At 29.5% G+C, this 16,361-nt stretch overlaps 1 protein-coding gene across 1 annotated transcript; it reads left to right on the top strand.

Annotated features, from left to right (window-relative positions):
- The first annotated feature begins 414 nt into the window (after positions 1-414).
- On the top strand, positions 415-16,061 carry LOC138188494 (xanthine dehydrogenase/oxidase). The gene is made up of 26 exons (XM_069130312.1): positions 415-545; positions 606-790; positions 7,972-8,021; positions 8,106-8,286; positions 8,390-8,521; positions 8,667-8,832; positions 9,720-9,936; positions 10,090-10,310; positions 10,374-10,476; positions 10,575-10,702; positions 10,787-10,909; positions 10,970-11,137; positions 11,218-11,499; positions 11,621-11,725; positions 12,003-12,216; positions 12,355-12,538; positions 12,846-13,142; positions 13,202-13,284; positions 13,369-13,562; positions 13,645-13,803; positions 13,969-14,097; positions 14,575-14,705; positions 14,783-15,035; positions 15,379-15,475; positions 15,554-15,664; positions 15,801-16,061. Exons 2-26 carry the CDS (start codon positions 606-608, stop codon positions 15,866-15,868), a joined length of 3,981 nt encoding a protein of 1,326 aa, XP_068986413.1. The 5' UTR covers positions 415-545; the 3' UTR covers positions 15,869-16,061.
- Positions 16,062-16,361: the final 300 nt, after the last annotated feature.

Genomic DNA, 16,361 nt, shown 5'->3' with positions numbered 1-16,361 from the left:
AGATGTGTCCATTCTTCTTCGTGAAAAGAGAGATAAACTAACATTTACTTTATCCTAGCACGCTTTATCTTTTCTTTTCTATAACTAAATATTTACTAACAATAATACACGAAAGGCGTTTAATAGAATATTTGTTAAAATTAGCGAATGTGAGACCACTCTTATTCATTGTGAGGAAGAAAGAAAGATTAACGTTCGCCTGGTCAATTTGTTGAGTGACTAGATTACTTAAAAAATTCCTTTTACAGTTGTTCTAGAAATTTCTGTACTCTTTAGTTCTAGAGTTATTTCAAAGATTACTCTACTCTGTAATTCTCTTCAATAATTACTCTAATCTTCTTCGATTTACCCTGCTATTTAATTGGTAAAAAAATGTCAAATTATTTTTAGTTAATCAACGATAAAAAACAATGCTTATGGTACAAAAGTACTTTGAAGTACTGTTAAGGAGATTAATTTAAAAAAAGAAGAAAGAAAATGCTATTTCATTCTGATGATTCATACAGAAAAGTACTGTATATCAAGCAGACAATGATGACAACTAGGTTTGTAATCGAAACAGTCGCAGACGTAATATTCCTCTTTTGTAACTATCTTTATTGCAGATGGTGGGAGAGAGTGATATAGAAACGCATTACAACGATCGTTTGGAAGTACAGTCAATTTATACGGTACCAACGCGACGATTGTGTCGTAGAAGTTGTCTTACCAAAAACAATTACAAAATTTGCTTCGTTGAATTTGAGGTTCGAATACTTGTGAACATGAATGGTATTCAGAGGAACATTGGGTAAGTGATTTCACAATTTTATGTAACGATCACTAATCAATCACAAATCAACAATCACTAATCAACAATTGTATCTAAAATTTTATATAGAAATATCTATGGCCTTTTTGTTATATAACTATATATCTATATAGATATTAGAAGATATTTTCTGCATGTAATAAAAGATTACATAATATACATAATCCACTGTAAAAAACTATTATATATATTATACGTTTTATATAAAACATTTGCAAACATCACTGCCATTTCCATGAGACACAGCTGACATGATTTGTATTGATGAAATTACAATGCAAAAATGTATGTGAAAGCTAAGAATTATATATCAATATTTAGCTATGAATTTCAAAAATATCAAAACTGAAAACCTCTGGTTCCTCTGTTGGAGAAACGTGGAAAATTTCGAGAACTAAGAATGGAAAATTCCAAAAATAGTAATTACTGACTATTATTTTTCTAAACTATATCTCTTTTCCTTTTTTTTTTACTTTTTGTTAAAATTTTGCGTTCCAATAAAATTGTTAACATTAAATCATTTAAACAACTTTGTAAGCTGTTAATAATTATTAACAAAAACAGCAAAATAATTGTTTCACAAGCTTCCAGACAGTTTTACATTTTCACTGAAGAACTTATCGAGGTTGTATCACTTTTGACAGGATAGTTGCTCGCACAAACGTTTATAAGAATTACATCATAGATGTTCTCTGCTTCTGCTTGTTCGAGCTGAATAGCGTGCGATTGTTGGCATAATTCATGTCTACAGAGGACAAAGTTACAAATATTGCTTGAGATCCGATTTCGTTAAGCGCACGATGCCAAGAAAAAGTAAACGACTTCTTTGGCCCTACGGCTAAATTCCAGATCCTTTCACGGAAAGTGAAAGTCAATCGTTGTTTGCTAAGAAACGATCGATGCCGCTGAGATTCACAGAAAACAGCTTCTTCAACGAAGTTAAAAGGGATTATCTCGAATGACAGAAATCGTTCACTTTAATTTGTCATAGTCGAATAAGCGAGTTTCTATATGCCGTATAAATTGAACTTTGCAAATATTGACTGTTCACTGAAAAAAAAAACTACCACTTGTCATGAAACAAGTTTCAACACATCTGTTTTTTAGTTGCATATGTATTTACACGATTTATACATAATTTGAATCAAAGATAAATTTCGGCCATTTTGCATGTTTACTTCTAAATTTGCAAAATTCATGAAAAAAAACCCAACTTTGCGCTTATTACTTATTATAATTCGTGTAGTATAGATGTTGATTGTTAATTTTTTCAATATTTCTGAATTTTTCTCTTTCCTATGTAGTCATGCAATGACATTGATTGTCAAGTGTAGAGACCAGATTAGATTAGATTAAATTGGATTAAAAATTGAATATAATTGAAATATAAATGTAGAATATAAAATTTCACGGGGAAAAATGTTACGTATCGCGTAGGAAAAGTTCCAGACCATGTAAAACAATTTGCAACCTTTTATAATTCCTCTCTATAATTTAAAATTGTATAATTACGTTAATAATAATTATATGATATATAGTTATATTATGATTATATTATAAATACTATAATGTTATAATATAATATTGTAAAAAAATTAAATATAATAATATATAATTAAATATAATATTATAAAAATCTGCCTTTAATAATTAATATTTAGATATCATAATATTATATTCTTCTTAATATTAGATATAATATTATATGTAAATATCAGTTACTAAATAGAAACAGATTTTTCATTGGTAAAATAAAAGTAATCACAAATATAAAATTAAATTTCACAAGTAAAAAGAAATATACTGTATTGTATTTTATATTGTATTGTATTATATTATTGAGGCCTATGCCCATAATAATTTTCATTATACATGACTGTTTGGTATCGATAGTGGCACAACCTGCAACCACTTCAAATTTCCTTGTATCGAATACAAGGTCCACATTAAGCTTCTATTTTTATTATTTAATATAATAAGTATTTAGTATTTAGTAAGAGTATTTAAGCTGTATTTAGTATTTTCAATAATGTATACATTAATATGCCTCTTCTCTAAAATTTTCATTTTTTACTATTATTCCATAAAAATATAAATAATTTAGATATAACAATTCACAATTATATAATAACAAATACAAAATTAATGTTCGACTTGCAGATAAAAAATGACAATGAACATAGGGTAATGCAAAGAAGCCGATAATATGACCTTCAATTATCCGAGTTAATTTCTTGTAAAAAACAAGAAGTCCATTATGTCATTGCAAGTACATACATTTATGCAAATCCCCGACATTTTTAACGAGGTGGATAATCAACATATAATTCACTACAAGTTGTTTAAAATTGAAAACCAGTGTATTACACGATTGCACAACGATTGACAATTGATAATTTATTATCACGATGAAATTTCATGTTTAAAAAGTGTAAATCATTTAATGATTTAATAACTTCTTCCTTGAAGTATTACTAGTATACAAAATATGCAGTGTGACATAAGAAGTGTTGCTTTGCTAATGACCGGTATATACAAGGTATTCCAGTATTAATGGTACAATCACCAAGAAAGTGATTTCACGTGAGGAAAACAAATCGAAGATACAGAATAAAATTGTTTTGTTACATATGACGCCTCATTTTCGAGAAGATCGAGTTTGAAATTTCGTCAAGTGGAGTTGAACTTGATTAATGTTGAACGGGACAGAAACGAATAACCGATAGCAAGTTATTCGAGTTAAAGTGGGTAAAAAACGTAGAGAAAAACTTTTACATAGAATTTTTCGTTTTTGAAAAAATAAAATTTGAAATTTGGTCGAATACGCGTATATCGGGCTAATTTTCTTGAAAACTATTTTTGCAGGTAGAATAATCTCCTGCTGATTGTTAACTTATATCTATATCACCTAAATTTACATACAACAATAAGATAACAATAACAATAACAATAATAATTTTCAAATGTGAAAAATGTGTTGAATATTTTAAACATATTTTTCATGTGCTATCAGTTCTTGGACACTCTGTATATGAGAATGTTAGATTCTGTGGAAAGATAGAGGAATATCATTAGAAATCATTAGCAAAATTTGTTAAAAAATAAGAACGTTAGATTTTATGGGAAAATAGAAGAAGAGTATAGTAGTATATACTATAATATGGTATAGTATAATGATGTATGTATATTAGTATATAGTATGCTGTAGTAGCATACTAGTATATAGTACTATACTACACTATTACTATACTATTACTATACTAGTATAGTAATATAGTAGTAATAGTGTATAACTATATACTACTATATAATAATAGTATATATTATTGCTAGTATATTACTACTAGCATCCGTACATTATTCAATGTTTCGCGGATGTGATTAATAGAAATACGAAAGTACTATTAGAGTATAGAAAAAAGGTATTAATATGCAAATATTCCATGAAATATCTTTCTAATTATACTGTAACTTACTTCTAGATGAGATGGAAGATAAGATGGAGTGCATCAAATGTATATTCCTGACTACGGTCAATTTCATCTGCATATTTCATAACTTTTCCATCACATTTGCCAGAAATGATTTTTAATATACAGGGTGGTTGGTAACTGGTGGTACAAACGGAAAGGGGGTGATTCTACGCAAAAAAAGAAGTCGAAAATATAGAAAAAATTTTTTTTTATTTTTTCTACTTTTTTTATTTCTTTTTTTTTTTAATTTATCCATCGAAACAACGATCTACAGTGAGATCCGTTATAACGAGACGTGATAAAGTGCACGCGTACCGTGCGAAAATTCAAAGTCGATTTTCTCGAAAACAAAGCCTCAAACGAAAAATTTTTATTCTATATTTTCGACTTCTTTTTTCGCGTAGAATCACCCCCTTTTCGCTTGTACCACCAGTTACCAACCACCCTGTATACATACCTAATATCACTAACGATTTTAATACTATTAATGGTATATATGATATTCGTGTATTATTTCATCTGCTAAATATTATAATAAGTGTAATTTAACATATTTTTGCATAATGTATGCATTGCGTAGATCATTGCGTCTTTCCTTCAATTTCCAGTCTAACATATATGAAGGATTTATGATTACATAATAGCTTTCTCTTCATTTTGAATCGCGTTATCGCTTTATCGCCACTTGCGATAGCAGATACTGTTGCACATATGCGAAGGGCAATGTTATGTGTTATACGTTACACGACGTTCACTATAAAATGTATTCTTCTATAGCGTGACATTGTTATCAATCAGAGTTCCCTCGCTATTACCGACTATTACATAAGATCATCAGAAATCTTGTTTTGATAACGTGTGGTATTTGCTCATTGCCTACACTTAGATGCATCTATTGTACATACAATTTGACTTGTCATTGGACTTAATAAGTGGCAAGAAATTCTAGTTTCACTGTCTTACACACAAGATTATTTTTACATTTGTGTATATCTGAAATCATGATGGGCATCATTGTGGATACATTGTAACCTTCTGCATGATCCTATAATTTTAGTAGATTTTAATGCAAAATCATTTAGTAAAATGTTCCATACAAGAGTATTTAATACTTTTATTGATATACAAATTATTTGTGCTAAAATCTATGTTAATATAGTTATAAACATGTATGTAAGAAATAACAATTAGTGTATCTACTCTGAGTAGAATATTAGAGTATTTACTCAAATTGAAATATTTAATACTTTCCTAAATTTTAGTACAAATAATTTAGTACAAATTATATGCTATTAATACTTCTGATTGGTGATCAAAGCATTTCTTATTAGTAATAGCATAGCAGTATTTCTGATTAATATCTAGTACAAATTTTATATTAAAGATTTTGTATTAAATTTTTTATACAAAATTTGTATTAAACACTAATTAATATTTAATACAAATTATAGTAGATTTTAGTACATACAATTACATACAAGTAATAAATAATAATTAGTGTATCTATTCTAAGTAGAGTATTAGAGTATTTACTATAATTGGAATATTTAATATTTTATTAGATTTTTATTTGGAAATACGTATTACGTTGTTCGGTAAATTCGTAGCGAAAGTTAAGAAAGATTTATCCAGATAAGATCTCTTTATCTATCAAAAATTGTTCGTCTTTTTCACTAATAAATTTTTTCGATATATTTTTATATACATACAGTTCCTGGGTTATCTCATTTCTTGTCTATGTATTTCGAATAAATTTTATAGACATTACGATAATTAATGTAGTATATATTATAATATATTCTGTTATTCAAATAGATAGAAGAGAAAATTAATTACTATAGTTATTCTAGTTATTATAACTACTGGTTATTCAGAATTTCTGAAATAGGGGTTCAATGTTATTTTACTAAACACAGAAGCCGATTTTAAGTCCTTTTTAAAAATAGTATTTATTCAAACACTTCATTATAGCTTCACAACTTCCCAATATTCTGTAGGTTACCCAAATAATTCTAACAATGATCTGTTACTGTTTGTAACAGTTTACCTTGCTGATATTGTAATTTATGTGCTCATTACAATTTCATTACAAATTTCGAATAATATTTCTTACCTCGCCGAAAGATTAGATTACATTTTATTGTATCCAATTACTAAAATTTTTTAAAATACTATATCTGCTTTTTTACTTATTAGTATACATCTGTAACAGTTTATTTATTACACATACTTATCCCTCCAATAGTGTGCAAAGATAGAACTTGCATTTTTATTTGCATCAAATGATCAGTTCCATTACAATAATAGAATGAATTGTTTTATTACAGTATATAAAGTGAGCCCTCTAATGCTTTATATGATTCAGAACGAGTTTGTCTCATTAATGAGATAGCAGTGTTCGTTTCAAGTTTAAAAGAAATCAGTAAAATAAAATTAAACTAAATATGATGCTATGAAAGTATAATAAGTATAATGTAACATAATATAAAGATCGTGTTAATATCGAGTATGATGCCTATCGTCCTTTTGTTGAAATTAATATTAAATTTTACTATTCTGTTCTAATTTTACTATTCTATTGTTCTATTATATTATATCATAAATAAAATATTTATATAATATCATTTATATAATGTTATTATAATATTAAAAAATATTTGTAATTACATATATATATATCGGGTTATGGTTAGAATTTTGGGCGCGTAACAACTCTTCACGTGAATTAGCCATTGTTTTACACAGCCGAGATTATATTTACACGTATATACAAGTCTACTACAAAGTTTAACAAATAATAAGTCTAGTGAATAATAAGCTTAACGAATAATAAAGTTAGTGAATAATAAGTTGAGCGAATAATAAGTTGAGCGAATAATAAGTCTAACAAATAATAAGTCTAATGAATAATAAGTTTAACGAGTAGTAAGTTTAATGAATAGTATGTTTTACGAATAATAAGTTTAATGAACGCTATTAACAATATTTTTGGGTTTAAACGAATCCACGGTCAGCGGGATAACTCTCTACTAAGCGTAAACTGATCTTAGGCACAGAAATACGATTGTTGAAAATGTTCGATGTGTCACTCTCCAAGGCAATCGCACGAAATGCCAGCCTCGTGGAGATTTTTCTCGCTGTACGCTTGTATTTGTTTTCTATACTCGTTTGGAAGCATCGAGAAGGTACCAAACACCGTTGCTAGGCAGTTTCTGCTTGAAGTTTGATACACACTCGTTGAAAGCATGGAGAAAGTTTTAAATGCCGTTGCTAGGCAGTTTCTGCCTGGAGTTTGATTATTAATACAATGTATGCGCCTTGTATCGGCACCTCCGAGACAACATCGCACGTGGCTAAGCCCGCTCCCGAGGTCGCATGCCGCCACAACCACATTTCTCGGAAAACCCATACAATCACACCAGACCTCCGTTAGGCACAACGTCCATCCCGTGACCGTGGCTACGTTCTGCGACCAATTGTCACCTCGAACCCAATCTCGCTATCACAAATCTCGAACAATTACAGCTATGATAAAATCTAGGCTAGAGTACTAGAGGATGTTCCCAAATTTTTCAAGGAAAGGCTTCGGCTTTCCTTTCATCTCCGACATATATATGTGTGTGTATATATATATATATATATATATATATCTCGATTTATTAGTTAATGCAAAAATTATTGTTACAGGGATTCCAGGAAGGTTGTAGAATTCACCATCAATGGGCAAACTTACACAGGTCTGAATCCAATAATTAGTCAATTAAAATCATTCAAAAGCAGAATAGAAACAATAATGATTTTGATGGTATAACCATTTTCAGTGACAGAAAAGATTCCACCTGGAACATCCTTGAACGTCTTCATCAGAGATTATGCAAAACTACGAGGAACTAAGGCTATGTGTCATGAAGGAGGCTGTGGTGCTTGCATTGTGTCAGTGGAAGTCAAAGGTGAGACAATGTCTGTGAACTCTTGCCTGGTACCAGTTTTGATCTGCAATGGGTAAGTTTCAAATTAATTATATTTCTTAAAATTAATATTTATATCATATTTTTTGTATTGCTCACTCTTTTAGATCTCATTTTAACATTTTTTTTTAATGCAGCTGGGCTATTAAGACGATTGAAGGTGTGGGTAACAAGCAAGAAGGCTATCATACCCTGCAAGCAGCATTAGCAGGCAAAAATGGCTCCCAGTGTGGTTATTGTTCACCTGGAATGATAATGAACATGTATAGGTATTTCTACCTTCTACATTTATATTCATTATATATATACATACAATAAGAATTGAAATGCTATTTTAATATTGTAGATCATTAATATTAAATAATATGTTAATATAAATTGAACAAGTAGGTTTAATTAACTTAATGTTTTCAGTCTACTGCAAAACAAAAAGGGAAAAAAATTAACAATGAAACAGATAGAAAATTCTTTTGGAAGCAATATATGTCGTTGTACTGGTTACCGACCAATTCTGGATGCATTCAAGGCATTTGCGAGCGATGCTCCAAAAGAGCTTGTTAAAGACATTCATGACATTGAAGTAAGTCAGTGATAATATTAACATTAAGATGTGAGTAGATCTTGAAACATAATTCCGTATTTATTCTCGAGTATTAGATGTAACAGTTATCTGTTATCTTACTGATAAAATGTGCAATCATTAATTTACAGAATTGTTAATATCAATTCAGTAGGAAATTTCGGCAGAGGATAATGAATGCATCATTTTTTATCTGATAGATAGATATCCAACCTCATTTTGTTTTGTAAACAAACAACAGTAACAAGATTCTAAAGAGTTTCAGGCGCGTATTGATGGGCAACCCACTGCCCATTCGTGGCTTATCAGTAATAGATAGGTTGTATAAATTATACAGGGTGGTTGGTAACTGGTGGTACAAGCGGAAAGGGGGTGATTCTACGCGAAAAAAGAAGTCGAAAATATAGAATACAAATTTTTTTTTTAATTTTTTTTTTTTAAATTTATCCATCGAGACAACGATCTACAGTGAGATCCGTTATAACGAGACGTGATAAAGTGCACGCGTACCGAGCAAAAATTCAAAGTCGATTTTCTCGAAAACAAAGCCTCAAACGAAAAATTTTTATTCTATATTTTCGACTTCTTTTTTCGCGTAGAATCACCTCCTCTCCGCTTGTACCACCAGTTACCAACCACCCTGTATAATTTATATACTTATATAATTTATATAGTTTATATATTAATTTACATAATATATACAGTCTATTATAGGTTTTATTAATGTATTATAGACTTAATTGAAGAAATGGAATCTAACCATATTTATATTTTCTGTGTATTTTTGCAAACAAACCAAAAAATTATTTCATTGCTATTCACCACCAGTTTATACTTCCTTCGACTTAATCTCCTCCGATCTTCTTTGACAAAAAATTGTTATCTAGGAATTATTCAAAATAAAAGCCTGCAAGAAAACTGGTATGCCGTGTGAAAATGGTTGCAATGGTTGCTACACACTCAGCCAGAATACAGAAGCTAACATTTCCATGAAATTGGATGGTAGTCAGTTCCATAAGGTTCTAGCAGTCGATGATTTATTCACACTATTTCAGAATAATCCAAATGCGAGTTATGTTTTGCATGGTGGTAACACCGCACATGGTAATGATCAATAACCATTATTTTACATGAAAACTACACATGAAACTATTAAGTGATGAAAGTCAAATGAGAAATTATCATATTTTTTCTGTGTGGTTTCCATATTATATTTATTTGTGCTCTATCTATATTAAAATTCTTTTTTCTTTACAGGTGTGTATCGAATGAAGACACCGGATATAAGTATTGATATTAACGACATACCTGATCTGCGTAATATAACAAAAACTGACGACGCTTTGATTATTGGAGGAAATATTTCACTTACTGTAGCAATGGAGACTTTTGAGAAATATTCAAAGGAACCAAATTTCGAATACTTACAACACTTAGCCAAACATATCGATTTAATTGCTAGCATCCCAGTGAGAAATGTAAGTAAATATAATTAACAGTGTACGATGAACCCAAACCACTGATAACATTTTATGTTGCAGATTGGATCTGTAGCAGGAAATTTAATGATCAAGCACACGCATCGTGAATTTCCATCAGATTTATTTTTGATATTGGAAACTGCAGGAGCACAAGTGCATATAGGTAACTAAAAAAGTTCAAACAAAATTATTTGAAACATTTATGCATATTCTCTGTATTGATATAAAATTTATTATTTAAATACTGTTTCCTATGAAAAGTGGAAGCTGGTAGCAAAAAAACTAGCATGAATTTATTGAACTTCCTAAACTTGGACATGAAGCACAAAATTATATACAGTATAATGTTGCCAGCTCTTGGCAAAGAATACGAGTACAGATCTTACAAGGTATGCCTTTGTATCTTGATATATCTAGAATAATTGGATTACCTGGAATCATAGATTTCATTGGAAGATTTTATTGGACTGCAGATAATGCCACGAGCACAGAATGCCCATGCTCACGTGAATGCGGGGTTCTTGTTTAAATTAGATGGAGCTGGAAAAGTGCTTGAGAAACCAAACATCATAATTGGTGGAATAAACAAGGATTTCGTAAGTAAAACTACAGGTTTACTTAGCAATGTAGGTTTAAATCAAAATTGATTTTTCCAGCTGCATGCATCAAACACTGAAAACTTTTTGATTGGGAAATCCATTTTGGACAAAAAAGTAATTAAAGATGCTTTGGATAAATTAGACAATGAACTTCATCCTGATCATGTCTTACCTGATTATTCTCCAAAATTTAGAAAAACACTTGCGGAAGGACTTTTCTTTAAGGTATATTTCTGAATGAAAGCTATTAAAATTTTGAGTAAATGAATCTTTATGTCTGATCAGAGATGCAATATTTTTTGTAGTATATTTTAAGTATTAAGCCTGAGAGTGTGGATCCAAGAGCACGCAGTGGTGGAACTCTTTTGGTGCGTGGATTATCTTCAGGCAAACAGGACTTTGATAGTGATAAGAATTTATGGCCTTTGAATCAACCTTTGCCAAAATTGGAATCCATATATCAAACATCTGGAGAAGCTCAATACTCAAATGATATTCCACCATTGTCAGATGAAGTTTTCTGTGCTTTCGTTCTTACCACAGTAGGGGCTGGGAAACTGGATAAAATAGATGCTTCTGAAGCATTGGTATTATTTTCACGATTAATCTAATTAATCTAAAATATTAAAAAAATGGTCAATTTCAAATCTTATTACTTATTTTATTTATTACTTATTTTTATAACATAAATCCAAATATGTTTTTCAGAAAATGAAAGGAGTAATTGCTTTTTATACTGCCAAAGATATTCCTGGGAAAAATGTATTCATACCAGGAAGTGCTCAAGAAGTAATGTTGAATTATGATGAAGTAGTAAGTTGATTCATAAACAAGTATGTTATGAATACACTGTAAATATTTATGCAAACTCATATCTTTGTAAATAGAACTAAAAAAGCTAGGACTTGTATAAAGATTTGTTTCATCTACTAGGTATTATAACACATATTGTACCTTGAATGTTTTATTCATATATTATGTACATTTTATGTATTTTTTTTCTTTTAAATTTGCCATAAATGCATAAAAATCCGCAAACTATAAATGTTTAAAATTCATAACTTGTTCTTATTTGTCGTTGTATCTTAAGCTGTTTGCGGATAAAAATATCGATTATGCTGGGCAGCCAGTTGGGGTGATCGCTGCGATAAGCTACGCGATTGCGAATGAAGCAGCACAGAAGGTACATATTTCCTACGTCGACTTCACGCCTGAAAAACTATTGTTAACGATTGAAGATGTGCTTGCATCCAAAAACCAATCCAGACTACTTCAATCAGCTAACGTTGAAGCGACGAACAAGGGTGTGTACACAAAATATTTGTGTTAAATAAAATATTTGATTAATATCTTCTTTCTTATAAATTAATGCATTTTATGATCATTTACTTATAGACTTTTTTACACAACTGATTATCGTTATTTTTGATTAAATATCATAGGAAATGATGTGAAGCACGTGGTTAAAGGAGAATTTAGATGTGGAGGGCAGTATCATTATACTATGGAGACTCAAACTTGTGTCTGTGTGCCAGTAGAAGATGGTATGGACGTTTATCCAGCGTCTCAGTGGATAGATCTGATACAAGTAGCCATAGCCGAGCTTCTCAATATAAAAAACAACAGGTAAGACATACAAAATATTGATTACAAACAGATAATATTTAAAATATTATTAGACAATTAAATAAATCTTATTAAATAAATATTAAATATTAAATATTACAATATTTAATATGTAAATATTAAACAAATATTAAATAAATATTAAAAATTAAATAATATATAATGTTTTATATTTTAATGTAATATTTAATATTTATTTAATAATATTTATTTAATTGACTAATAATGTTTTAAATATTATATATATATATATATAATATATTAATATTAATATTTAATACTACGTTTCCTTAATTATTAATTACAGTATTAATATAAAGGTGAGAAGATTAGGAGGTGCCTATGGTGCAAAGATAAGCCGTGCCACACATGTTGCTTGTGCTTGTGCCTTAGTATGCTACAAATTAAATCGACCAGCTAGATTTGTTATGTCACTAGAATCTAATATGCAAGCTATGGGAAAGCGTTATGATACTCGTCAGGAGTATGAAGTTGGTGTAGATGATAATGGTCGCATTCAATATTTAAATGCAAATTACTGGAGCAATGCCGGTTGCAATTTCAACGAATTCCATGCACCTTTAGTTGCACTACATATCAATAGGTAAATATACTTGAACATATGTTATAATAAACAGTTTAAAATAGTTGATTCTTATTTAGTTGTTATGACTACTCAACCTGGGCTTACAAAGGCTTTGAGGTTAAGACTGACCTACCTTCCAACACGTACTGTCGAGCTCCAGGTATTTCAAATTACTTTGAATAATAACTTGTAACATAGCAAAAATGATGATAGCCTCCCTAAAATTAAGTTCTCTAATTGACAGGTTCGACAGAAGCTGTAGCTATGATAGAAAACATAATGGAGCACATAGCAAAGACTATTGGAAAAGACCCATTGATGGTTAGATATGCAAATATGCATGAGGACCATAAAGGTGCATTGCAGTCTATGATAAATGACCTATGTCAAAACGCGGATTACGAGACGAGAAAGAGAGCTGTAGATTCTTTCAACAATGTAAGGTAGTTCGAATATCTACCATGATTTTAGTATACATAATATGAAATTAATTAATTAAATAATTTTGTAACTTTTGTAGGAAAATCGATGGAAGAAAAAAGGAATATCTTTGATACCCTTAATGTATCCTTTACAATTATGGGGACAATTCCATGCACTTGTATCAATTTATGCTAGGGATGGAACAGTTTCAATTACTCATGGAGGAATTGAATGTGGTCAGGGAATTCATACCAAGGTGCCAAAAAATATAAATATAATAAAATATCTTAATATTGTACATGTATTATAATAAATTATTGGTAGTAATACACAAATTACTTAACTAATATAAATTAACTATTATTAGTAATACATTTATTACAATAACAGTTTATTAATTACATATTTTTTTTCATTACAGGTAGCTCAAGTAGCAGCACATACTTTGGGTATCGATTTATCATTAGTTACCGTAAAACCAAGCAACAATTTAACATCTCCAAACAACTTTGTTACTGGCGGTAGTATCACTAGCGAGACTTGCTCATATGTAAGACTTATTTTCATTTATTAATACATTATACAAAAAAGATTACATATATAGTATATCAGAGAAGTAATGAGTAGATTGCATATGCTCATGCATTTTTGGGAAATTCGAGAATGCAAAAATCTACAAAATGTGGCAAAAATAGTGTAAACAATGTGCAAAATATTTCTACAAAAATGTATGTATAAAATATTCAGAGAGTGTTTAGTATAATACTCTTTAAATGAAACAAATTTCTTTAGTTATACTCGTAAAAATATAAAAATGCATAAATATTCGCAATTTAGTAATAAGACTGATTTCAATTCTCAATAATTGGCAGTATTATTAAAACCTAATTTCTCGAGGATTCTATTTTCGAGAGACCAAAATCCATTTATACTTGAGCTACATACAAATATTTTTAGAGGTCCCATTACTTTCCTGTCATCTTGTATTTAGGAATACCTATGTATATGTGTATTTTAACAATTTTAGGCAACCATGATGGCTTGCAAAGAACTGGTAAAAAGACTTGAACCTATAAAAAACGAGCTGAAAGATCCCTCATGGCAAGAATTAGTAATGACAGCACATACGAAAGATATCGACTTGTGCGCCCGATATATGTATGTGTTTCCAGTAGTTAAATAGCTATAGAAATATTAATCTAGTCTTCCGAATATTTACGAAACATATTTTATAGGTTTACTACAAAAGATGATATAAAATCTTATCCGATATACGCGGTAAATATTGCGGAAATTGAACTGGATTTATTGACTGGACAGCACGTATTACACAGAGTGGATATAATTGAAGATGTTGGGAGAAGCATGAATCCAGAATTAGACTTAGGACAAGTGGAAGGCGCCTTTATGATGGGTCTTGGTTATTGGACCTCCGAGGATTTAGTTTATGATCCCAAAACTGGTCAGCTGACTAATTATAGAACTTGGGTATGTTGTTAAATTTGTTTAACCTAATATATGTAGGGCTGAGAATTATAGTTGTATAAATCAGTTTTTACTAGGTTTTATAAAATAGTGTATACTGTTTATTACTATAAAAAGTATAATAATATAAAAGATATCTTTTCAAGTCATGAAACCGGTTCGCGGTAGAGAATAAAATTCTAACTTAATTATTTATGGAATGAAAGAGATGATACTTTTAAAAATTGAGGTACATAATTGGATATAAATTCTCAAAATCTTAATTTACACCAAATTGGTTTTACCAGTCTGCCATATTACACGTAAGAGGAATTCTTGAAAAACAAAAACTAAATTTTTTTTGCAGAATTATAAGCCACCCGGCGCGAAGGACATTCCTATCGATTTTCGAGTTTATTTCCGTAGAAATAATTCTAATCCGTCAAGCGTTCTTCGTTCAAAAGGTAAAACAACAAACTGAAGCAAATGGTTAATAACTCTAAATCCGAGATGTTAAACTTGGTATTTATTAAATTCTATAGCTACTGGTGAACCACCATTATGTACGAGTTATAACGTACTTATTGCAATTCAAAATGCGCTTAAGTCAGCAAGAGAAGATGCTGGGAACAAAGATCCTTGGAACAGATTAGGTAATGAAAAATTATTAAAAAGTATATTCTTTTATTATTTTGTGTGTGTGTGTGTGTGTGTGTGTGTGTGTGTGTGTTAATATAGCTTCACATAGTTTTATATAATATAATCTAATCGTACTCTTTTTTTTCACAGATGGTCCCGTTACTACCGAGAAAATTCTATTGAATAGCTTAACCAGCAAAGAGCAAATGATATTTTGAGATAAAAATTTATTTTTGAATAAAAGACATACTTTCGTTATCCCTAATCCACTTTTAATAATCATATATTATTACATACAGTTATCTATAATAAAGAAATGTAAAAATATAAATAATTATTTTTATCTTACAGCACTTGATATGTAACAATAATATAATAATAATATTAGACAATAAATATATGTTTCTAAAATTTGCCTATCGATTTCAGAAATTTGCACATATTTAAATTTCCACGTTAAAATGTGCAAAAATTTGCAATAAATTACCCATAAACCACTATCCTATCGCACAGTTATGTATGTAAATATGTTATTCATGGAGGACTTTGTAGAAAAATAAATAGGACGAAGTAGTTTATTAAAAAAAAAGTTATAAACAAGTGTTATATATAGCTAAAAATATAGCAATTTTATCAATAAATTAATGCTATGTAGTATATATAAAATTATCATAATAATTAAAATAAAAAAAAAATTTGGTACCTTAATGC

Source organism: Bombus flavifrons, chromosome 16 (genome assembly GCF_040668555.2).
Source record: "Bombus flavifrons isolate JBK064 chromosome 16, iyBomFlav1_principal, whole genome shotgun sequence".
NCBI lineage: Eukaryota > Metazoa > Arthropoda > Insecta > Hymenoptera > Apidae > Bombus > Bombus flavifrons.
This window is presented reverse-complemented; position numbering and strand designations above follow the sequence as displayed.